General features: G+C 33.6%; 1 protein-coding gene across 2 annotated transcripts in view; it reads right to left on the reverse strand.

Annotated features, from left to right (window-relative positions):
* LOC120776614 (CUGBP Elav-like family member 4) overlaps nucleotides 1–23,877 on the reverse strand; it is a 975,983-nt gene that overhangs the window by 784,827 nt on the left and 167,279 nt on the right. Inside the window, exon 1 of one of the 2 annotated variants that reach the window (XM_040107406.1) lies at nucleotides 16,669–16,778. The exons of the other annotated variant lie outside the window; for it this stretch is intronic. Coding sequence (XP_039963340.1) covers nucleotides 16,669–16,713 — 45 coding nt within the window. The 5' untranslated portion in view covers nucleotides 16,714–16,778. Of the gene's footprint in view, nucleotides 1–16,668; nucleotides 16,779–23,877 lie in introns of those variants that run through there. 2 annotated transcript variants of the gene reach the window in all.

Raw genomic sequence — 23,877 nt, forward strand, 5'->3', positions numbered from 1 at the left:
ATTAGAAGACGCTAAAGCCATAAGCAGCAGTAATAGCACAAGGCACGAGAGCAGCTAGCAGCTATTATTCAATTATTGTATATGCACGAATATACAAAAAAATAAAATACAAACTTTCCAGTGCGTTACCAAGTAAGCGCCGGCAACCGACAACAGAGTTGTAAGCTCAATTGGGCACACCACAGCCACTCGAGCAACTTCAATGAAACACAAAATTTTGGTCAGTTGCAAAGTTGAGTTGAACTTATTTTGCATTTGCGTGACTAGTTCGGGGCAACTTAGGCGTATGTCGGTGCAGGCGGACTGTGTGGCTAAATCGACATCAACAGTTACGTCACGATATGCTAACGCGTGGTCACACTATGCATTTTAATTTATAGTGCGTGTCTCATTTGCTGCACTAGACTGTATACGTCGGGCAAGTGTGACGTCCAACGCCGGCATTATTATATGACTTTTGCATTTTCCAACTTTTTTCGGGGTTACTCATACGCCCTGTGTGGCGAACAGTGGTAAGCACAATTAAATGAGTTGATATTTTTAAAACAAAACACGCTGCTGTTGTCCATTTTGTACGTATTTAATTTGAGCGCCTTTTGTAAAAATTTATTTCCTCTTCATGCCAAAATCGCTTTTGAGCACGTACGCTGTAATTAGAAAATTACGAAATATGTGCGCTCAAGAGTTGGTAGGACGAACATGAATTTAAAATATATTTTTTTTCCTACAGTGTTGTCAACTATTGTAAGTTATTTGTGCTGCTAAAAGCAGGAATTTCTATGATTAAGCCGTAGAACGTGTGCGTTTGCCACGAAAGAGATGTGCAGAGGAGTATGCTTAAGCATATAGTATGTGGGTTTTTTAGTACAAAAAACGTGCTGTCGATTGCGAAGTCTTCGTAGAATTTAAACTGCATACAAATCTCCACGATTTCGACAAGATCTAGTGGGCATGTGAGGATAATGTCAACATGTGTGATCACTGCGCAGGGGTCGGCGCTAGTTTAAAGTTACTCATACGCCATGGCTAATGTTATTATAAAATGTTACGTATACGCCGTGTAGTCTAGCTCAAATTTGAGTACTACGATATGAGTATGAGTATGAATATGAATAAAAATGCAAATATGAATATTAATAGTAGGCCTGGATTATAAATATTGAGTTGTACATGACGTATGAGTGATAATTTAAATTTAATATCGTCGTTCATGGCGTATGAGTAACGCTGGATTAAAGGTTTCGAATTCAGCATGACGTATAAGCAATAATTTTAATTTAGTAGGGATGTACATGGCGTATGAGTAACCTTACATTGCAGTGGACTACCATTGTTCAATGAACAATGTATCGAAGCACTAGTGAATGGATCGGATGCACATGGCGTATGAGTCCTAATTTTCATTTAGTAAAGCTCTACATAGCGTATGAGTAACTATGCATAAGAATATGAATATGAATATATGCATATACATATGTACATAAGTATGTGTAAGACTATAAATATGAGAATGAGTAGGAATATGAAGAAGAATGTAAATATAAATTTTACCGTTATTATTATTAATAAAAAAATTCTCCTAACAAAATAATTTATTACAGTATCTGTTCAATCAAGTTTAGCAATGAAATGTGATTCTTATATTGTAATTATTAAAATTTTCTCAAACAAATTCTCAAATGTCGCAAACTTAAAAAAAAACAAAATTCTTTTAATATTATCCACAAAAATCATTACCAACTAAACTATACTTTTTGCACCATTTTCCCAAACCAAGCCCATACTGCAGCAACAACAACAACTACCCTTCACGTAAAAACTAACTCCCACGACAGTTGTTGCGCAAATCAAATTCAATTGAATTGAAATAAATTTAGTTTTAGTGATGCAGCAACAGTGGCGCCGGCATAACTTTACACCCCAGCGCAACTGTGTATGCGTATCAATGAGCTGACATGTAACTGTACACATGTGCATATTACACACACACACAAACAACTACTCACAGCGTGAGCTTATCGGAGTTGCACGCTTGTATCGCCGTGCACATTTCCGGTTGCTGAATTTTTCGTACAAAATTACACGCTTCGCATATCAAATAGTGGCGAAAAAAGCCAGCGCAGTTGTCGCTCAGCTTTTTGCTTGTTGTCAGCTGTGCATTTCGCAAACGCAACTAGCTTGTGTCATTACTGTTGCAGCTGCAGCTAGAGCATGTAGATTGCAGCTGCTCGGTTACCACTGCAGCTGGCACATCTTATCAGAATTCAAATGCTGCACAACTTACTTTGCTTTGCTTAGCATTTTTTTATTTAAGATTTTTTCTACGTGTTTAGTTTTTTACGTGAAATCTTTGAAATTTAGTTTTGTACGCAACTTTTTTGCAGATATATATACAGCTGGCTCTCTTTTTCTTTGACTTCGAATTTGATTCCCATTTAAAATACGCATTTTTTTAATCGAAATAACTTCAGTAAATTTATTATTTCTAAACTGCGCCCAAATGTAGGCAATAAAATTATTATTTTTAGAATTTTTATTTTTATAGCGGCTTATAAAAAGTGATTTACAGCAGAAAAATCAAAAATAAAAAGTTATTCATCAAAATTTTTAATTTTTCCAAAACTGCTGCAAATATTTAATGCTTTCTTCAGCACAGGTCTAACTTGAATTGTGAAGCAAATATATTCTACAAAGCAATGCATATTCCATTCTCTCTTATATAAATATTGAGTTGGCACGTGCGAATGTCTGCATGTGTGGACGTTTCGACTACGCTCGAATCGTGCTGTGCTCTCGTCTTGTGCATGACTCATACGTAGATCCCAAAAGCTACCAGAATATGCAGCAAATGTGGAAAAGTCAAAGGTGGCTGAATTGAGCTGTGCTATATGCCAAAAAATAATAATAATAATATTCAAAATCGAAATTCAAACATAACTGCGCATTAAAGGCGCACAGTTCAGGTGCTTGGAGTAAGGAATTGTAACTGTCTTTCTCAATTCAAGTACGTGACTCCCACACAAGTTTTCTTTGCGGAAATTATTCGCTTAAATATTAGAGGAAGGCAAAATTTGGAAAACCGTTGGGTTTTTTTGCTGTTTACTTCTTAGAGTTTGAAGGTAGAAAAATTTAACAAATACAAATAATGACGCAAAAATTAACGAATTTTAGAATGTTACACATACGCCATGTAGCGTTTCATAATGCATATTAATTGATTAGAATTAGTAAGTGGGGTTATTTGTAAAGTCAGAATATAGTTGAATTTTGAGAAAATTTTACTACAGCAACGGTGTTGCCACCATTTTTCAAATTTAAACAGATTGTTTACAAGTCGAAAATGGCATTTATTTTAATGCAGAAAGCGAGCAATCTAGATAAGTGCGAGATTTCTACGAATGTTAAGTAATCTGGTAATTTTAAACAGAAGAAAATCATTTTGCACATGGTTCAACAGAAAATGTTACTTATACGTTATGACAATTTCATTGAACACCCATATTAATAGTTTAGTATGAGGAAATTGGAAGAATTGTGAGTAAAAGTGCCACAAATTTCCAAAATTAAAAATATATCATTTACTTAAGACGAAAATCCCATTAAATTTAGTGCAAAAAACGAGCAGTTTAGACAAGTACAAGACGTCTACTGAAATAAAGCTATCTAGCATTTATTTCTTTTTCTATTTTTTATTTAGTTTTTAAATTTTACCCTTTTTAATATTTCTTTTAATATATTGTTTTTTTAAACCTTTTTTTTCTCATAGTATTTTTTTAAATTTATATTTTGTTTTATGAAATTTATTCAACTTGGCTATAATCGCGAAAGCGATATCTACGGCAGCAAAGAAATAAAGTATTTATTTTTAAGTTTAATTTTACAGTAAACGAAAACAATCTTCAGGTATATTCTAGTCCGAAAAGGGTATTCTAGTCCGATTTTTCTTTCATTTACAAAGTTTAACTATTCAAAAAGATTTTTCGAAATTCAAATTACTTTCGGCGTTATAGCTATTATATCGGAAACATATGTAGGTATAAGCGCTTTTTTTTCCTTACTGTCTTTTTCAAAACACGCTAATTATTTCTCATGATCTACTTGGCCGAATTACCTGAAGATTTTGAGAGTATCCATATCCTACAAATTCAATTTTTTACTATTTTTAAAAAATTTTAATAGTAAAAAAGTGAAACCAAAATTGTTTTTGTTTTTTTTTTGATCAGGTAGTCGCCATTTCGTGCAAATTGGTTCCGGATACAGAATTATTATTCAAGGTTAATAATTTTTTTTGTGGCTTCGGATCGCTAGGAGGATTTACATTTTTTTTGATTTTTCCATGTATTTCTATAAAGTTAATAAATAACTAATAAAAATATGAATTCCCTTTTCTGAAACTTCAAAAATTACTTAAAATTCATGAATCTAGACTAGAATACCCCCGTAATTTTCTATTTAAATCAACAAAAAATGTTACTCATACGCCATGTACGACGAGATCACACAGAACAAAGGTTGCGTATACACCCTGTTGACCTTTATGACTGAAAAGAAGAGGTAACTCATACGCCATGTACCATGAAAGACGACAAAACATAGGTTGCGCATACGCCTTGTCGACCTTTGCGCAATTATATTTTATATTTAAAGCTTTAGTAGCTATTTATCTAAATTACAGCCGTCTATCGATACATAGTCACATACACACATATACAATTCCATATGAACACACATACTGCTGTATTACAACACATAAATATTACATTATGTTGTATATAGCACATGCTCATATAACTAAAAACATTTATTTCATTACTTCATTGTCCGCTCTATATGTAGCAATGTGTTATTGTTGCTAGACGCGACAGTTGCTTTTGCGGTTTCATTTTTAATTTTGTTATTTGTGCGTGAAGAAATGTTTTTACCCACTTGCGGTTGGCTTTGTTTGCATTATTTGGTAATTATTTTCATTTTCATTGCCGCTTTTTTTATGCCTTTCCTGTAGTTTAATTTTACACAGTGCTTAATAATGCAATTAATTGCAAATGACATTTTTTATTGCGCCACAAACACAAAAGCACAAAGCTGCAAGGCTTGAAGGCGAAATTGCGCGCATTTCCACACACATACAAATATATATTTTTATGCATAAATATGTAATTACTTATATATGAATGTAACATATATGATTATAAGTGCATGCAACGCACTGCATAATTTGCTCATTTGTTTTTGTGAAGTTCAAAAGCACACCGCAATTGACCTCTTTTCATACTTGTATGCGCAGTTCAGACGTCAACTGCTATAACAACAGTAATATAATGCAACAAAGGCAATCACAGCCCATTTGCTGATAATTGCAGACATTTGCACGTCACAGCCACCAAATGTTGTGTCAATTAAAGTTGTTGTTGTCTTGTTGTTGAAAGCTATTTTTATTTTTATTATTTATAATTTAATTAAATATTATTGGTAATGCATTTTTTGAATTCCTTTTACTTTTGTTTATGTGTGTATGTGCGCTGATGTATATAGCTTGCTGCAACATTATTAATACATGCGGTTTTGAGGTCGCATTTAATTAAAGAAAATATTTTTAAAAAATTTACAAATACTGTTAAGGTAACCGCAAATACTGTTAAAGTAACCGATGAGTTTTTGGGTTTGAATAAAAAACGATTGAGTGTTTAACCAAAGCTCATACTACCCAGAACAGTCTTAATTTTCAAGAAGCTTGTAATACCCAGAAGTAAACGTCGAAGACTCTGTGCAGCCCTCTGCGTATAGGCGCACTATGTCCTTAGTTTATAAGATAACGATCTGACACTTTGCTAGCAGCCGTTTCTGCACAAGATGCTGCTTCCCTCAGTAGAATCGCTGTTGTCGAACTACTGTGGCACATAGCGGCCATACAAGCTGGCCAATCAAAATCAATTTTATGTATGGCAAACTTTTTTATTTGAGGAGATATTTTCACAAAAATTTGCACAGGTTATTGACATAAGCAGTGCTATAATCCGCGACTATATTTTTTAGATTGATCTACTATAACTTATAGCTGTCACACAAACCGACCTATTAAAATCAAGTTCTCATACGGAAAAGTTTTTTATTTGATGAGTTATTTGTACGAAATTTTACATGGAGTATTGTCCAAAGCAACTTTATAATCTACTTAGAAATTGTTCAGATCGTATCACTATAGCATATAGCTGCCTTATAAATTGGCTGTGCAAAATTAATTCCTTGTATAGAAAACCTTTTCGTTTGATGAGATAACCTGACGAATTTTGGTATAATTTATTGTCAGGGCATTGCTATAAGCTCCGAAGAAATTATTTAGGTCGCTCTAATATAGCTTATAGCACCGATACAAATCGGTCAATCAAAATGAAATTCTTATATGGAAAACTTTTTCATTTGTCAAGATAACTGCACGAAATTTGATATTATTATCAATAGCAGAGCTGCAACACCGATATATATTGCTTAGATGGGACTATTATAACATACAACTGTCATACAAACTAAACGTTCAAAATCATGATAGAAATCTTTTTATGCAGCTTTGTGCTTTAAGAAATGTAGCTGTGAAGGGTATATAGCATCGGTGTTGTAAAATTTAAGGTTTTTTTGTTTTTTTTACTAACTTTTTAAATTGTTCTTAATCTAACTTTATTTATGTTTCGCTTGTTTCCAAACTAATTCAAGTTCATCTCGATATATTGGGTAGTCGAAAAAGTCTTTTCGTATTTTGTCAATAGACGTAGTTGCAATCGTATACCTCCAGTGCTACCAAATAACACTGTGTCATACCATATAGTGCTGGAAAGGTGATATATCAAGCTTCATTTAGCCAAAAAAAATTAGATTCGGTGAAGTTGAAAAAAAAATGTTAAAATTTGTTTAGAAATACGAAAAGTCTTTTTCGACTACCCAATTTAAAATATTTAGTACAGCAGAAGAACGGATTTTAAACTTCAATCAAAGTCAGCTGGTCTTTCAGCTTTTCAGTTAATGCACACATACATTCTAATCTAATTACAGTTAAGAACACACTAGCGATTTGAAAAATTGTGACAAAGTCAGGCATTTTGGCCTTAACTCGTTACTGTTATAAAAATATGTGTAATCACGTACTAATTTTAACCAAAGTGCGATTACCAAGCAATACGTGACAATTATACCAGAGCAACACTGACTAACTGTATAATTGCGCTTGACTATTAACTTTTAATTGTGCACACTGTTGGTCCAAGCAGTTCTTAATACAGCAGAGACACAAAGGATATAAAAAATGTATATAATATATGAATAAAGCACACACCAATACCAACAGCTTAAGTTAATATAAAATTTTTTGCTGCTAATTACACATTTTGGTCAAGGTGTTGACTTGAAATTAAAATGAATTGACAATTCCGCACGCGTTTTGCAATTTCCAGCCACAGCAAGCAGCACCAAATAGCGGGACTAGGGAAAATTGGCACTAAGCAATGTGCTAACACACAAATGTAAATATAAGTGTAAGTGTATGTGTATTTGGAAACTAAAATTAGCTGCGGCACGACAACCAACTCGCATTGAGTGCATAAAAAAGTTTGCTGGCAAACTTTCGCTCACAGCAAACGAGCTAGCGGACGCTGATACTGACCACGTTCAAGCATTTGGCGCTGCTGTTGCATAGAAACGTCGTTGGTTGCTTGCATTCAAGTAGTTAGCCGCTAAATTCTGTGCAAAGCAGAAGAAAAGTCTGCCAATCAAGTTTAGCTACTTTAGGTAGACAAATGCACACATATACATATAGAGAGGGTCTGTGTATGCGCCTGCTAGTGCGCGCGTTAATGAGCTTAATTACCTTCAAATCGTGTTTACGTGGCGTTGCGGAAATCACGTGCCATAACAGGTTGCCAACATACAGTGAAGCAGTTAGTCAGTCAAGCAGAAAGCAGAGCGAAATAAAATTATTGCTTGCAGCAGCTTAAAAAGGCCGGTAAGTATGCAGTAACCAGAGCGACGAAAATGTGTGTGCTTGCTAAGAAAATAGTCCGTTTGCCACTGGTCTAGAATAAAATGGAATTTGTATAAATAGAGAGAATCTCAAAAAATGTTTCAGCAATGTCAAAAGTTATCGCAGTAGGTGAGGGCTAAGTCAAGTAGCCCAGTGCAAGTCAAGCCCTTATATGGGGGAAAAGTACACCATGGCGGATGAGTAATTTTATTTAGTAATTCGAAAAAAGCTTGGAGTCACTCAGCTGCTAGTGAAGTGCAAGTAAAAAAACGTCTTATATACCAAATATCACAAAAGTACACCATGACGGCTGAGTAATTTTATTTACTCAAGTTTAATTAGCCGCTGAGTGGATTGCTGGCGGCGCTTAGAAATAGTACTAGAGGAGAGATGATAAATAGCATTAAGTATAAAGAATTAGTTGATACAGTTGACTTCCTGGCACGGCTACACTTGATTTGTAGAAAAATTTAGCATACGTTAAGGCGTAGCATACGTAAAAGAGCTCACTTGCCTTAAAATAATAGTGTTAAGTCGTGCTTCACGTTTACAATGAAGCACTTATATTGCAAATATTTTATATTTAAAGGGTTACATACATACGTCCAGCAGCACCAAAAATGCGCTAAAAGAAAAACTGTTTTCAGAAGGGATAACAATAGAAATAAATATAAAGAAATTTTGTACAATGTTTATTGGTGCTTAAAGTTTATAAAAAAAATTATGTTTGTAAAATTTTTTAATAAAAATATCGAAAATCCGGAATTGGAATTGCTATTAACGGACCACTATAACATAAAGGTGTCATGCAACCACAAAGATTAATAATCAAGGTCTTATAGAGAAAACTTTTTTGTTTGATGAGATACCGTCACGAAATTTGGCAGGTCTGCTTGCCAAAAACAATAGTGTTGTATCCGATATAGCATATACATAGCTGCCATACAAACTGACTGAGTAAAATCAAGTTCTTGTAAGCAATATTTTGTATTGGTGAAGGAGATTATAGTTTTGCTGCAACTGAATTTAACGTGTTTTAATTTTTTACTTTTCCCATGTTATAAATATATGTTTTTTGATCTTCTACATTATTTTTTTCATAACCAAAACAAATGAACGTACAACTTTGAAAAAAGAATATTGCAGTACAAAATTAAGCACTCTACAAAAAAGGCTTTAAAAATATTTCTTAAATTCTTTTTTTAATTACATTCATGCATACTCCTAACATATTCTATGTTGCTCATACGACATGGTGTCCCAAATTTGCTGCCAATAGTATATAATTTTGTGTTGCTCATACGACACGGTGCACGGTTCAAAAATTTATTAACAATTGTAAACAATTTTAAAGGGTTATCGAAAAAATATCGATTATTTAAGGTGATGTATTATTTATCGAGGTAAACCTGTGCCAGTTTTTGAAAGAAATACATTTCTTTTTTCCTTCAAATATATGGTTTTGAGCTTAAAAATAATATTTTTTCATTTAAAAAAACACGTTTGAGGTTCAACACGATTTCTGCATATAATTTATATAACTGAACTGTATACACTTTCAAACATTTTTCACTACAGCGACATCTGTTGAACATTCTCATAAGGCTTATACGACTTAAGACTGCAACTACTATCCTCTCACTTAAGTTCTTACACGGCAATAAATGTTTGATCAACACCATTTCAATCGCATGCATATACTAACATGAATTCTCGATACAAAACCTATTGCTGCTAATTCTGTATTCTGCATTCGAATGCCAGTTTGCGGGGCTTTGAACGCGAGAAATGTGCGAGAAATGTTTTTAAACCAGTGTGAGCGGATATTTATGTATGCGAGTAAATCCAGAGAATTTCCGAAGTGTGGAAATAATTCACGCAGAGCTCAGCTGACACGCTGGCAGCTGTTGCATCAAAAAGTAGACACGCAAGCGGCAAGAGCGCACAACAACAACACACCCAACAGCGCTAAAGCGGGTGAGGGGTGCGAAAATTTAGACTGAGAAGGGAAAGGACAGAAGTGCATACAAGATTTAGTGCACTCAGCATGGAAGTTGTGGTGGGGGCATGCAAGCAATAAACTAAAATAAAATGTACAACCAGAAAGCATGTGCAGCGCAATACGAATACGAACAGAAACAGAAAGTTGGTGTGAAGAGCAGTACGTATGCGAGCAAAGACAGAAAGTTGGTTTGCGGTGGCGCCAACGCCTTGCTGTAGGCCAAGCTGCATGTGAGCTGCAACAAATGCCAAGCAAAAAGTAGGCGAGCTGGAGACTGAGATGCGAATAGGTGCAAGACAAGTAAATGCTAACAATAATACCAGCAACAACAACTGCATGTGGCACTGCAACACATGCAACACGCGATTTGTAGGCTGCCAACTGTGTGTGTGTGTCTGTGGTGCTTAGAATTTTTCCGATAACATACATATCAGCTAGTTGCTGCTCATTTTTCTTATTGTTGTTGTTGCTATGCACATGTGATCATCTATTTGCTGGCTACAAATCACGTTGTTTTTAACTGCCTGCGCCCACATGCATAAACAATGTGCCACTGTTTGCATATATACGCATGGCTGTGTGTGTGAGCTCAGCAGCTCCAGTTCCCTTTTTCAGCCGTAAGCATTTTACGTGATTTGCACATAATTCAACGTGTTGCCCGCTGCGCTCACGATCTGCCACATCAAACAAATGTTGCAGCTGCAAAGACGTTGTGGCAGCGTAGATAAAAATCTTACAAAAACAACTAAAGTAAATCGTTGCTAGTATATGTGTATGTGGCGTATGTGGAACATGTTGTTGCTGTTGTTGGCTGTGTAGGCGTTAAAAATTTAGTTGCTTCATTATATGTATTCAGCGCAACAGTGCTTTTGCTTTATGTCATTTATTTGTGTTGCATATTTTGTTGCATGCAATCAGGTGTGCACGTCAACGTGGCGAAGGCGAACTTTTTCAAAGTGTTTGCCATTTTTCAGCGCGAGACAAGCGCGTCTCTTTCATTTTGTTGCACTTGCACAACTTTCCACGTTTGCTTCCAGCATTTTACATTTTATTTGTTGCATTTAATGGACGCTATTTTATTGCCACTTCTTGTTTTGTTTTCGTTATTGCACATTGTTGCAAGTTTACGCTATTTGATTTGACACGATTTCGTTCTAGAATATTGCAGTTAGTTTTTGTCTTTGGCATTACTTTATGTTTGTTCAAGGCTGAAATTTAATGGCACATTTTTCTCTGGAAGCTGATATACATATTTAAGTTATCAGGCAGCAATGCTGCTATAAGCAAAAAATTTAAAGTAGGGTGAATAGTGAAGTTCCATTTTTTGTATACAAATTATATCTCTATTTAATGCAAATGAAGAATTGTCCATACAAGGTACTTGTATGACAGTTGTAGCTTACATTGAGGCTCATTTACATATGTACATATATAATGAAGGGTTTCTGTAGCACACTAAAACGAATCAGCTCATTTTACCGCCTATTAGTATAACTTAATATCCACTTAATATACCAAGTGCCAAGTTTTATGCACAAAAATAGAAAATATAGATTAGAAAGTTCAAGGAAAAAAATGCCGATAAGATGTTTTGTCACTACTAAAAAATTAAAAATGCACGAAATGTCATTTCTGTGTTTTAGATGACTTTCGGAGTATCTCCGAAAATTTTCGAAAAACTTCAAATTATTGCTAAAAAGCGCAAAATCTATACAAACACATACAAGTAAGCCCAGATTGCATAATGTAATTTCGAGCTTATTGTAACTCCAAATTATATATAATTGTGGAAGAAAATAATTTGTCTAAAGCAAAATACCAGCTTAGTTTATTTTATGTATTTTACTGATTTTAGGAGTAACTCCGAAAAACTCCGAATCACTCCTAAAGTAACTATTTAAACACAGATGCTTCTTAGATTTAAATTAGGAATTACTGCATCTACCAAATACTTTAAAACCACAAAGATAGTATAGATTTCGTGAGAAAATCATGTGTATAATTGAAAATATTTCGCAAGTAGTATATTTAACATACATAAACTTTTAACGACTGTAAACACAATATTAATATAGCGATATGTAATGAATTCAAAAGAGATTCTGCTTTGCAACCTCTCGAAATTCTGGCGAGTGCCTTTACACAGAGCGTACTAGGAGTTTACTAATCATAATTTTTCAGAGTTTTTCGTTCACGTAGTCTTCTGGCAACACGTTGAGATTACCAAACTACCATCTACTTGACTACCGAACCAGTTCAGGAAATATGCAAGTCGTTAAAAATGATACAGAACGGAATTTTCGAAAGATCTGACTAACGAATCAGGGTGAGATGGAATGCTTTAGAGGCACTACTAACGAGCATTATAAAAACGCTAAAGCTCGTCCTATATATACATATGTTCGTCCTTATTTAGAACTCTGTTTAGATATCTAGGAGCTTAGAGGTTGACTGGAGCAGGTGAGTATGCACCTATCACCTTGCTTTCTATTAATTCACCTATTTCAGAGAACTGTAACAATATAATCGAATACGGTAAAGCTGGTTAACCACGGCAGGCAGTATCAGGGTTCGAAAAGTATTCGTAACTGCAAAGATATCATTAAAAAATCGTATTCAGCTTGAAGTTCGTTTAATTTAATTGCGATTGCGAAAAAATTAAAATTCGGCTACTAAGTTCATATCTTTTTATTTTTTTAAATATAGTATGGAGACTAAAATGATAAAAATATAGCGAAAATATTAAGAGGTATCCATAATATGCTCTTCCTAGCATTTAAAATTCACACCTAAAATTGCCTTGACCTAGTACCTATTTCTACAAGTATTTAATAATAAAAACCAATTGTACATAACAATTCCGTCAACGAACTGCGTATACCCATCATTCTCACTGTTAATTTTTAGGTTGGAATTAAAGTAATAGTACACTAACGCCCGTGCGCATATTTATTACCACTTAAATGTATCATTATCGGAGCGCGTAACGCCCACCAAAATTGAGCGCATTTGCATAAATTACGATAATTGAAAAGTGGCAAGAAAATACTGTTAACATAGCGCCGAAAATGTGTGTTGCAGCCTGGGATCATTGCTGGAAACATGTGTGAGCATATATGCTTAGAAAAGAGGCTTAAAGGCCCTGTAGGAACTATTTAATATTTTTAGCTGGGTATAGTCATAAAAGAAACAAAGGGTTAAGGGAGCTCCAGAAAATGTTTAAAATGTTTATTTGAGGAAAATTGTATAATATAAGAAAAAAGTAATAAAGACCCTGTAGGAAATTTTTTGGGAAAGAAAGAAATTGAAAAAACAAAGGCTTGATGGCCCTACTAAAAATTTTGGAAATGGTTATTTGAAGATAATTCAATAATAATAGAAAAAAAATTTTTTTTTTTGAAAATTTGGTTGAGGAAGAGATTACAATGATTAAAAATGAAAATTACATATATTATTATTTTTATATAGTTAAAGTGAAAAAAACTAGTTATTTATATATTAAATATTTTTAAAATTTTAAAAGCCCTATAGGAAACTTGTGATATTTTTGGTTGAAGAAAAGATCATAATTATTGATAGTGGAAATTATATTTTTTTGCATACAATTTAAAAATTTATTAAAAATTATAGTTTAAAATTTTTTTTTTTATAAATTAATTTTTATTATTACATTTTTCTCCAATATGTTTATGTATTGAAATATTTGTTACTACTATATAATTAAATTCCGCAGAAATTTAATTTTAGAACTTTGAGGTTTTTCCTACAGAGTCTTTAGAATTGTATGCACATCCTTGTATCACTGAACATTCGTCGAAATCTATTACTGAAGGCTTGCAATGCAGTTCCATCAATGTACTTAGCACGCCCACAGCAGCAAAAATTCACGCAATTACGATCACACACGCATACAAACATATAAATGAGCATTAGCCTACACAGTGACACACACTTGGCTTAAATCGACAAAACTATTGCATTCGCGCTAAGTGCAATTTGCATAATGATCAAGCGTTAGTTTTACTCAAAATATAAACTCTTTATGTATAGTATATTGCACACGTACTGTACATACATAGACTTGTGTAAATGCAAGGGAAATTTTTGTTAGGTTTGAGCCTTCGAACGCGCATACAAATTGAGGCTTCCAGCTTTTCTGCCCAAAATTTACTAAACCGCTTATATATTACCATACATGTATATAAATGTATATACATATGTTCCACATATTTGAATAGTTTACTAAGTCTTTGCGTTAGTAATCACCTTAGAATTTTCCCATTTGGCAATTGCCGCTTTGTGGCCATTTTCAGGAGGTTTTGCTATAAAATTCCGCGAATTTATAGGCTTTGTGGGCTTTGTAGGCAACACTAATATGGGTTGAAGCAATTTTGCTCTTAGGCACACTTCCATATACATATGTATATCAAAGTTAAATTCAATGAATGCCCAAATATGTTAAACATATTAGCCTGAAATACTAAGAATGTATAATAAGGTTTAAGTCAGGTTTTGGTACTTTTTTGGGTGATTTTTAGGTTATGTGGAAGTTGTTGACTCCTCGTATTAGCTGTGAGTAGATGGAGTCTATAGGAAGTACTTAAGGATCTTTAGGCTTGAGGCCTACAATACCACCGTCTTGCAATTATAGCCATGCTTTCTAGATTTAATTAGGCAGGCAAGGACGAAAGAAGTGAATAAAAGAGAAACTGACAAGTCTCAGCAATGAACAAATTCAGGGAACTCCTTCTAGTAAAATGTACTTTTTCACCATCTGCGATCTTCCGTAGTAAACGTTTTCGTCAACGAAGTTAAGAAACTTTAATGCAAATGCTTAAGGGGCTATACCAGTGGGACACTTCAAAAAAAAAAAATGTTTATTTGTTTTTTCGATAGCTTATATTTCCGTATACATCCTGTGAAATCGGGAAGGTCATATCTTGATTTCAAAATTGCTGGCGTCATAACTCAACGAGAAATTGACCGATCAACTTCAAATTAAAACTGAGTATTTTTGCAAAATACATTTACTATACAATGACCTACAATCTCTTTGATTGGTTGAAAATTGTCAATTTGTCATTAAAAAACGACCATTTTTACCTAAAAAAACGATTTTTGTTTAAGTTATGCCACTTTTTTAATTACTAATATTTTTCGAAGATCGTAGGTCATTGTATTGAAAATATCTTTAAGTTTAATAAACTTTTCAATTTTTTTGTTTCAGCAACTCATTCAGCCGGAATCATGCCAGCAGTTGGGGCACTTTTTTTTGGCACCTCCGAAGACAGCTCATAACACCGTTGTTTTTAAAAATTTTTGTAAAAAAAAAATTTTTAAATATAGTTGAAAATATACCTTATTATGTTCAAAGAAGTTCGAAATATTCAATCGCGTATTTTCTCTTATAAAAATTCACAAAAATCGCCTAATTTTTCATGCGTCGCACTGGTATAACCCCTTAAGAAGAGCTTGTCGAAGCTTTACTCGAGCTTGTTGGAACTTTTTATACCCTGAACAGGATATATGTATGCAGGGTGCCACGAAGTTTGTAACACCCAGAAGGAAACGTCGAAGACACTACATAGTACATATATGTAGAAATGATCAACGTGATAAACTGAGTCGACTTAACCAAGTCCGTCTGTCTACCCGTCTGTTCGCCTGTCCATCTGTTGTCTGTCTGCATATAGTCGAGCTAGTCCTTCAGTTTTTGAGATAACAATCTGAAATTTTTCTCACCTTTTTTTCTGAATAAAAAGCCGCTCTTTTGATGAAACCGTCGCAATCGGACTACTATGTATAGCATATAGCTGCCATACAAACTGAACAATCGGAATAAAGTGTTTGTGAGGAAGAATCTTTCAGTTAAAGAGATATCTTCACAATATTTGAAAAAAATTTTCAGATCGGACAACTATAGCATATAGCTGTCACACAAACTGAAAAATTAAAATTATGTTGTTGTATGAAAAACTTTTTGATTTGAAGAGATATCTTCACGAAATTTGGTAAGGATTATTGGTTTACACAGCAATGTAATATGCGAGGAAATTATTCAGATCAGACGGCTATAATATATAGCTCTCATATAAACTGACCGATCGAACTTAAGTTCTTGTATGGAATACTTTCTTAGTTGAAAAGGTAAGCTCCACGAAATTTTCCAAAGACTATTATTTAATGCATAGCTACAATCTCCGATGAAATTGTTTAGATTGGATAACTATAATATATAGCTGCCATATAAACTCAAGTATCGAAATGAAGAGAAAAAATTTTTTTACCACTTTATGCTATTAAACATGCACCTTTGAAGGCTATTATGGCTTCGGCTCAGCCGAAGTTAACGTGTTTTACTTGTTTTCATTAAAGTATTTACAGCGGACTCGGTTCTTAACCGCAGCCACAATTTTTGGCACCCCACCTTTGCAGTTGTTATAGATAACTGACAGGTTAACCGGTTAATAACCAATATATGTGACAAAAGAGTTGCTTTCAAAGCAACTATATTTTATTTATTTACCTAAGACTAAATTATAATGCAGCAAGAATCAAGAAATGGTTATTTAAGAACTGCTTATGTGTCTACAACATAAATCCTTCCCCTACATAGCACCTTATCTTCATTTTTAAAATATATAAGCAAGTAACCTACCTTCAGCTCTGCTTCACTTTCCCGCTCCCCTGATATCTCTGCCATTTTGTCAATGTTGCTCGCATTTGACGACTTTATCGGCGCATTTGCGTCAACGCCAACGGCAGCCGGTGCCGTCGACGTTGAGTTTACTGATTGTTAGCAAAGCTTAACAATGGATTTTTGAAATGATGACGTTGTTTTAGTTGTTGTTGTTGTTGTTGTTAGCGCATTATCATTATTACCGGGGCTGGCGGTAGCCGCCGTCGCGGACACTTCACGATTACTACAAGCACGATTACGACTAGCTACACGACTACCACCGAAACAGTTCGCAAGGCGCGACATTAAATTTATGGGCAACAAGAGTTTGTGTTGTTGCAAACTTTGTTGTTGTTGGTATTTAAGTTTAATTTGTTGTTGTTGTTGCTGTATGTATTGCTGTTGATGTTGTTGTTGTTGCTGCTGCAGTCGTGCTTGTTGACGCTGTCTTATAAATTGTCGCATTTGCTGCAATTGCAGCACGTGCAACAACGTTGTCTGCGGTTGCGTGGCACCAAGCTGCAACGCTGTGAATTGCTGTTGTTGTTGCTGGTGCTGCTGCTGCTGCTGCTGCAGGCGCGCCATATTCAAGTCATAAGGCTGTAGACGTCTGCTATGACCGGCACTGAGGCTGTTGTTGTTGTTGGTGTTCATGCTTAAGCTGTAGCTTTGACCACTGCAGTGTTTGCTGCTACTGCTGCTGTTGTTGTTGTTGTTGTTGTTTCTATGGCCACTCGCAACTAATGGCCTCGTCGTTGCGGCTATCTGCAATGAAATGTTTAATGCGTGGAAAGGAGCTAAATAAATATGTTTGCAAGCTCATTTGCGTGTCTGTTTATACAGTTGTTTGGTTTGGTTGTTTGCTTGTAGCGCAACAACAACTTATGCAGTGCTGGTTGGTTATGAGAAAAAGTAACACACAACAACAAATGCGGCAAGTTTGACTCATTTCCAGGCAGCGCTGAGCGACAGCGCTTGCTTTGCCGTATTTTATCTGAACAGCAATACAACATTGAGAAACAACATCAAGAAATTGAAATAAACACATAGATATCAATACATACATACACATTTAGATATATTTAATTGTACAACAGTATAATGACATTTAAGTTGAGTAAATTAAAACACCGCTAATTTCTTTGAATTTTTTTTGCGCAAGTTGACAAAAATATAACAACAACGAGAGTTTTGAAAAATAATACAACATTTTTGTATAACTTACTTACATATATTTTTTATATTTGCTTTATTTATTATAAAATATTTTTACAATTTTTTTAACATTTCTCATAGTTATATGCTTAACAACAACAACATTCAACACCAACAACATCAATGACATTAAATATTAGCAACAACATTAAGTAATTTTTGTTTTATTTTTATTATTTTATGTAAACATCAACAACAACAACAACATCAAGATTTCAACCTCCTGTTAGAGAAGAGTATAGTTTAGACTACCTGCTTTTGGCTTAGTAACCGGCTGGTAGTTAGCTGCTCTGCTGCTGCTTGCAGTATTCTCCTTTATTTTTTATGCCTTTAGAGATTTTTATTACTTACAATACAGTATTGCTTGTACTTAAAACATTTATGATTTATACTTATACTCGAATTGTATACATATATTTTGTTTTTTATAAAAATACAAAGAAATTTCTTAACAAACCCCCCACTTAACACATATACATACATATATAGTTATAAATATTCAAACAACATCAAGAGAAGATTACAATATGATTTAAGTTTTCCACTTACCTTTCTTTATTAATATATGTATCTTTTTTATGAAAAGTTGTAGACAAAATAATATACATATATATATACATGTATTTGGTAGTCGAAAAAGTCATTATAAATATATAAAAATATGTTGAAGTTTGATTGGAAATACGAAGAGACTTTCTCGACTACCCAATATATAGGTAAATTACATATTTTTTGTATAAACATGCATGTCTAAATAAAGAATTGCATTAACAATCTTAAAATAATAACTCGATCATTGGTGGAAATCAGAAAAATATTTACTATATTAAAAAAATAGCATTCAGTAATTAATCTAGTTTTCAACAATTAATTTTTTGTACACAAAATGATTTGTAATTGAAAATTATAAAGAATCTTGTTTTGCATTAAAAATAGTGGCCTGTTTCAAAAGTTCAAATTTCAAGAAAATGTTTAGAAACTGAAACCTGTTTCAAAGTTCAAATTTCAAGAAAATGTTTAGAAACTGAAACCTATTTGAGAAGTTCATATTTGTAAGAAACTCTTACAGATTGTTACTTGTTTCAGAAGTTCATAATTCTAGCAAATGTTTGGGGATTAATGTCAGTTTCAGAATTTCATATTATCTGTTTTAAAACAAAATATTAAAAACTTGCCATCTTTTGCCAAAGTTCATACAACAAAATTTTTAAATTTTATATTACCAATCCGCGTTTCCACAAGTTCATATTTATAGCAAATATTTAAAATGTTTAGAAGTCGCTATTTGTTTCAGAAGTTAATATATACTTAAAGGAAAATAAGCGCCTAAAAGTATACCTTCAATAATATTGTCAGAGCTGCCATTTTTCTGAAGTCAAATGGCTATCGTTTTTCACAGCAATGGTGTCAATATTTGTTTAGTTAATGCTATTTACTATAATACTACTTAAATGTCGTTAGTTTAGTTTGGTTTTACATAAATTTCGTTAGTTTATCATTATAGCAAAATGCAATGGCGAGTGAATTTCTCATAAGAAAAAATCTAACTCCTGAAACTATACTTCTCAATAATAAGTTGTTTCAAAAGTTCATTAGCTATATGTTCGAGTTGACATAAGGAGGATTTGGTATAAGGATGCTCTTGATTTTAAACAAAAATTGAACTTCGATTAACGTTTGCTCAATGAACCATACATATACAGAGCTATGAAGTACTAACTTCACAGGTTGCTCAAAACAATAAATATTATGTTGGCTGGGTAGGTAAGCGATCTGACTGTGTTGTGATACACATATAGAGTCGGACAATTTAACACAAAAAATGTCTGAAACAACTGAAGAACTCAGGAAGTCAGTAAATCAGGCAAATAAATTTAAGTATTTGAAGACTTAGGTTATTTTTATATTTTTTTATATTCATGACATTTTTATATTTAGTATTTTAAATATTTTTCTTACATATTTTTATTTATTATTATATTTTTTTTTTTTTCATTTATCGTTTAAAGTCATGAAACGCTGGCTAGATCAATAACCACACTAACAGTTTAAATACATACATATATGCATGCAAAGATTCAACAAAATCAAATGAAAAAAGGCAGGCTTTATATGAAAATAATATTAAAATATTAACGAATGATTTATAACATCCAAAACTGCTGACAAAAAGTTTATATGGCTAGAATGAAGCTATAAAACTTAAAAACAACACAATCTAACATTATATAAATACACTGAGTTAAAGAAGAAAAAGAACTATTTTTAAATCTCTGTGAGTACTTCTAACCTAAAATAAAATATATGTTGTCTACCTGAAGATGCTTCAAAACGAAAGGTGTCGTTTAGGAAAAAACTAAAATTGTATTAAAGGTAAAAAAGCAAAAGCAATTTTGTATATTTGGTATGAAACTACAACACTAAATAAGACATTTGAAAAGTTTAAAAAAACTAGATATCAAGATTATTTGAACAATTTTTTAACGCTATGTGAGTACCTTTTACCTGAAATAAGACAGACCTTGCCCACCTTTAGGCGTTTCAAAACTAAATATGTTATTTCGGTAAAAATTAAATTAAATCTGAAAAGTAAAAAAGAAATATTATGTTTTGGAAAAGTGAAAAACAAAGACTACTATGAGTGTATTTTAGCTAAAATAAAGTAAGAAAAAATAAATGTGTCAGTATGTTTAACTTTGAATAAAAAATACATTGCCTACCTTTAAGCGCTTTAAGACAAAATATATAATTTTGGAAATTAAATTCGAATTTAAAAAACGAAAAAAAATAGAGACAGAAATATTTGTTAGTGTAGACACAAACAAAAATCTATGATTCTAGGAAGTTATGACATAAATCGAGTTGAGGAAAAGAATAGCTGCTAAACACGTCTAAGGCATATGCTTTGACAAAAAGAATTGTATTTGAACTATTGTATGTGTATACACTAAATTATGTATATATAGTTAAAACCCCAAAGTGAAATTTTTTAAGGCATAAATCAGCTTACAATTTACAGCAAACTGTTTTTCTAATGCAAGGAAACTGCTTTTCGCTATACTTGCAGAAATCACGGACAGAAATTTTTGGTTTATACATCCATGCCATACACGAATCAATTAATATATATTAGGCTAAAAAGAATTTATTATATTATTTATTGAGTCATACACAATATAGTGTTTATTTGCATTTATCTTTATTTGCTTAACCACATTTTGTTCTAAATAGCACACTTAGTAAATTAGACAAGTATTTCAACAACACATTTCAATGCAAATGAAGCTGTGCGCTCAACTGCATGCCTATATGCCGTTAGCACAAAATTATGTTGATGCGCATTCAATTACATTAGAGAAAGGTAATTTATTTCGGAAACATTTCGAATACATTTCATAATTGCACGCAAGCACGTTTCACAAACAATTCCAGCACACACAAACCGCCGTGTTTATGTGTGTGTGTGTCAGAGGGAGAGCACAAATTTGCAATTATTCAAATGTCTGCATATTCATAAGCTGACATTAAAAATTCAACATTTTCACTTATGTGGTGAAGCACTTAAAGTGATGAATTCCCCTCGGTGCGCACTGTGCTCAAATAATTTCACGCACAACACAATTCAATGCCGCTCAAAGCAGCCTGGCGAGCTCATGAGCTGCTCAATATGCAAAAGCCGGCAGGCGAGCTGCTAGGCAGGCAGTCAGCAGTCGAAAACAATTTACAGCTCAGCGCCTGCAGCAACAATTTTTGCTCCCAATGGTATTTCCGAACTCAAGGACATCAATCAATTAAGATACGCTGTGCGTAGAGCAGGTGTTGCGAAGGAACTGCGCAAGTGCGAGTAGCAGAGTTCCGTGTATTTGTGTGCGTGAGTGGCTTGCGATGGTTATTTGTGTTAAGATTACTCATTTGTGAGCATTTAAATATAAGTAATTGTTGTTGTAAGCACTTTCATATGCACACTGTGATAAAAGCCATAAAAATTTCAACAGGCATAAATGTGCATATTTACTGCTGTAAATATATATTCATATGCATACAAACGCTTGAGCTGTTGATAGCTGTCAAAGCAAGGTTTCGTGCGTATTCAGCACGAGTTATAGAGTTATACAGCGCGTATGAGCAACCAACCCATTTTGTACGACACAGGTAGTAGAGATAGGCAAGGCGTATGAGTAACCAGCTCAAGGTATTGGAAGTGCTGGATGGCGTATGAGTAGCCAGCTGAATACTGTGTTACTGCTACATGGCGTATGAGTAACCAGCTGAAGGTGGTGGAAGTGCTGCGTGGCGTATGAGTAATCTGCCGTACCAATGAGTGCCGTGCGCATGTGCGTTGCGTATAGCGCGTCAATTTTAATTTATTACCTTTATTGGCAATAATATTTATGACACACACGTAAAAGTAATATTTATCAATTTTTTTTCCCAATTTCCTGTCATATGAAATATGTCAATGCAAAGGTTTTTTTGTTAGGCAAAATATTAACAGCAAATTCTGCAAAAATTACACACAAGCGTCGGCGGAAACTTTTTAAATTATTGCATAAAATTGTGCAATAAAATTCACATAAATATATTTAATGTAATAAATTAAAATTACAGTGCTACAAAAAAACAAACAAAATAAAAATTGTAACTAAAACAAAAAATGGAAGGCTTTTAGCAACGCTTATTTCGCTTACAACATATGCGTCGCACTTGAACAACAAACGCCAGCAGTAAAGTGGCAGAAAAAATATTGCATAGCAATCGACATCCGGTTTGGCAAACAATCGTTTCCTGACCGGGGTGCAAAGCGTTTTTTATGCTTATGCAAAAATTTGCGAAGCGTATTGGCTCAAATAACAACGCAAATGCTTTGCCGAATTGGCGGCGGATGCTACTGCCAATAATGTGTAAAAACGCTTGACACCAAAGGCTGTAGGAAAATAATCGAAAAGTGTTGCTTCCGCGGCACAACGCAGGCGGCGGAAATATGTTTGAATTATGAAGTGCCGACGCCGAAAAGTGTATTTATAAAAAAATGCATTTTTTAGCAATGGGTAAGTGAAATTATTGTTGCATACTTTTAGGGAGTATTAAAATATTGTTGGTTAAGGTGAGAAAAATATTAAATTAAGGCTATATGTCATTCTTGTCAATTTTTTTTAAGGTTTTCGTGGAAAAATGTTAGCACTCGTTGTTGAGTAAAGGACTTTTCATGTGGTTTACTATTATTTTCCAACATACAATTTTCTACATTGCATTGGCGTAAAACAAGGTTACTCATTCATGCTTATTTTTCCATTAACTGAGACTTTGACTTCGTCTCTGCTAAAGTATCACTCTTTTAGAGCGTATAATTTTCAAGAAAAGTATTTATGTATGTACATTTAAAGAAATTCTAAGCTTTTATAACCTTCTCTTATATCAGTGTTCCAGCAATTTAAAAACAACTATTCCTATGAAAAACACACCATATATCAACAAAAAATAAACCAGAAATAAAACCCAATCAGTCATATTTATAAAATCATACACGGCTGACTGCGCTTCAACAAAAATATCCTGCTTCTGACATCGTAGTCGCAGATTCAACACAGAAAATATATTAATATTCAATAAGTAACTAAAAGAAACAACACAAAATTCCAGCGAAATTTTTGCAAATGGCGCGATAGCAACAGCTGCCGGAACTCGAGGCGCCACACTTGAAATCGACGCGGTTATGCCACGCATGCTGTAGTACTGCCGGTCAGTGAGTTGGCCATTTGATGCGTTCATCTTTTTTTAACTTTTTTAGCTTTGAAAATATATTTTTTCATTGCGCTTGCAAAGTCCCCCATTTGCAATAATAAAAATTTGTGGCGCACGAATTTATTTTGCAATACTTCAAATTTTCTTTGTATGCATATTAGTGTTTTTTCAACTTAGCCCCTGTTTTGCCGAAAAAGTCAGCTATATGCCGCAAAAAATGTTTTGATGCTA

This window comes from Bactrocera tryoni, chromosome 5 (assembly GCF_016617805.1).
Source record: "Bactrocera tryoni isolate S06 chromosome 5, CSIRO_BtryS06_freeze2, whole genome shotgun sequence".
NCBI classification, from domain to species: domain Eukaryota; kingdom Metazoa; phylum Arthropoda; class Insecta; order Diptera; family Tephritidae; genus Bactrocera; species Bactrocera tryoni.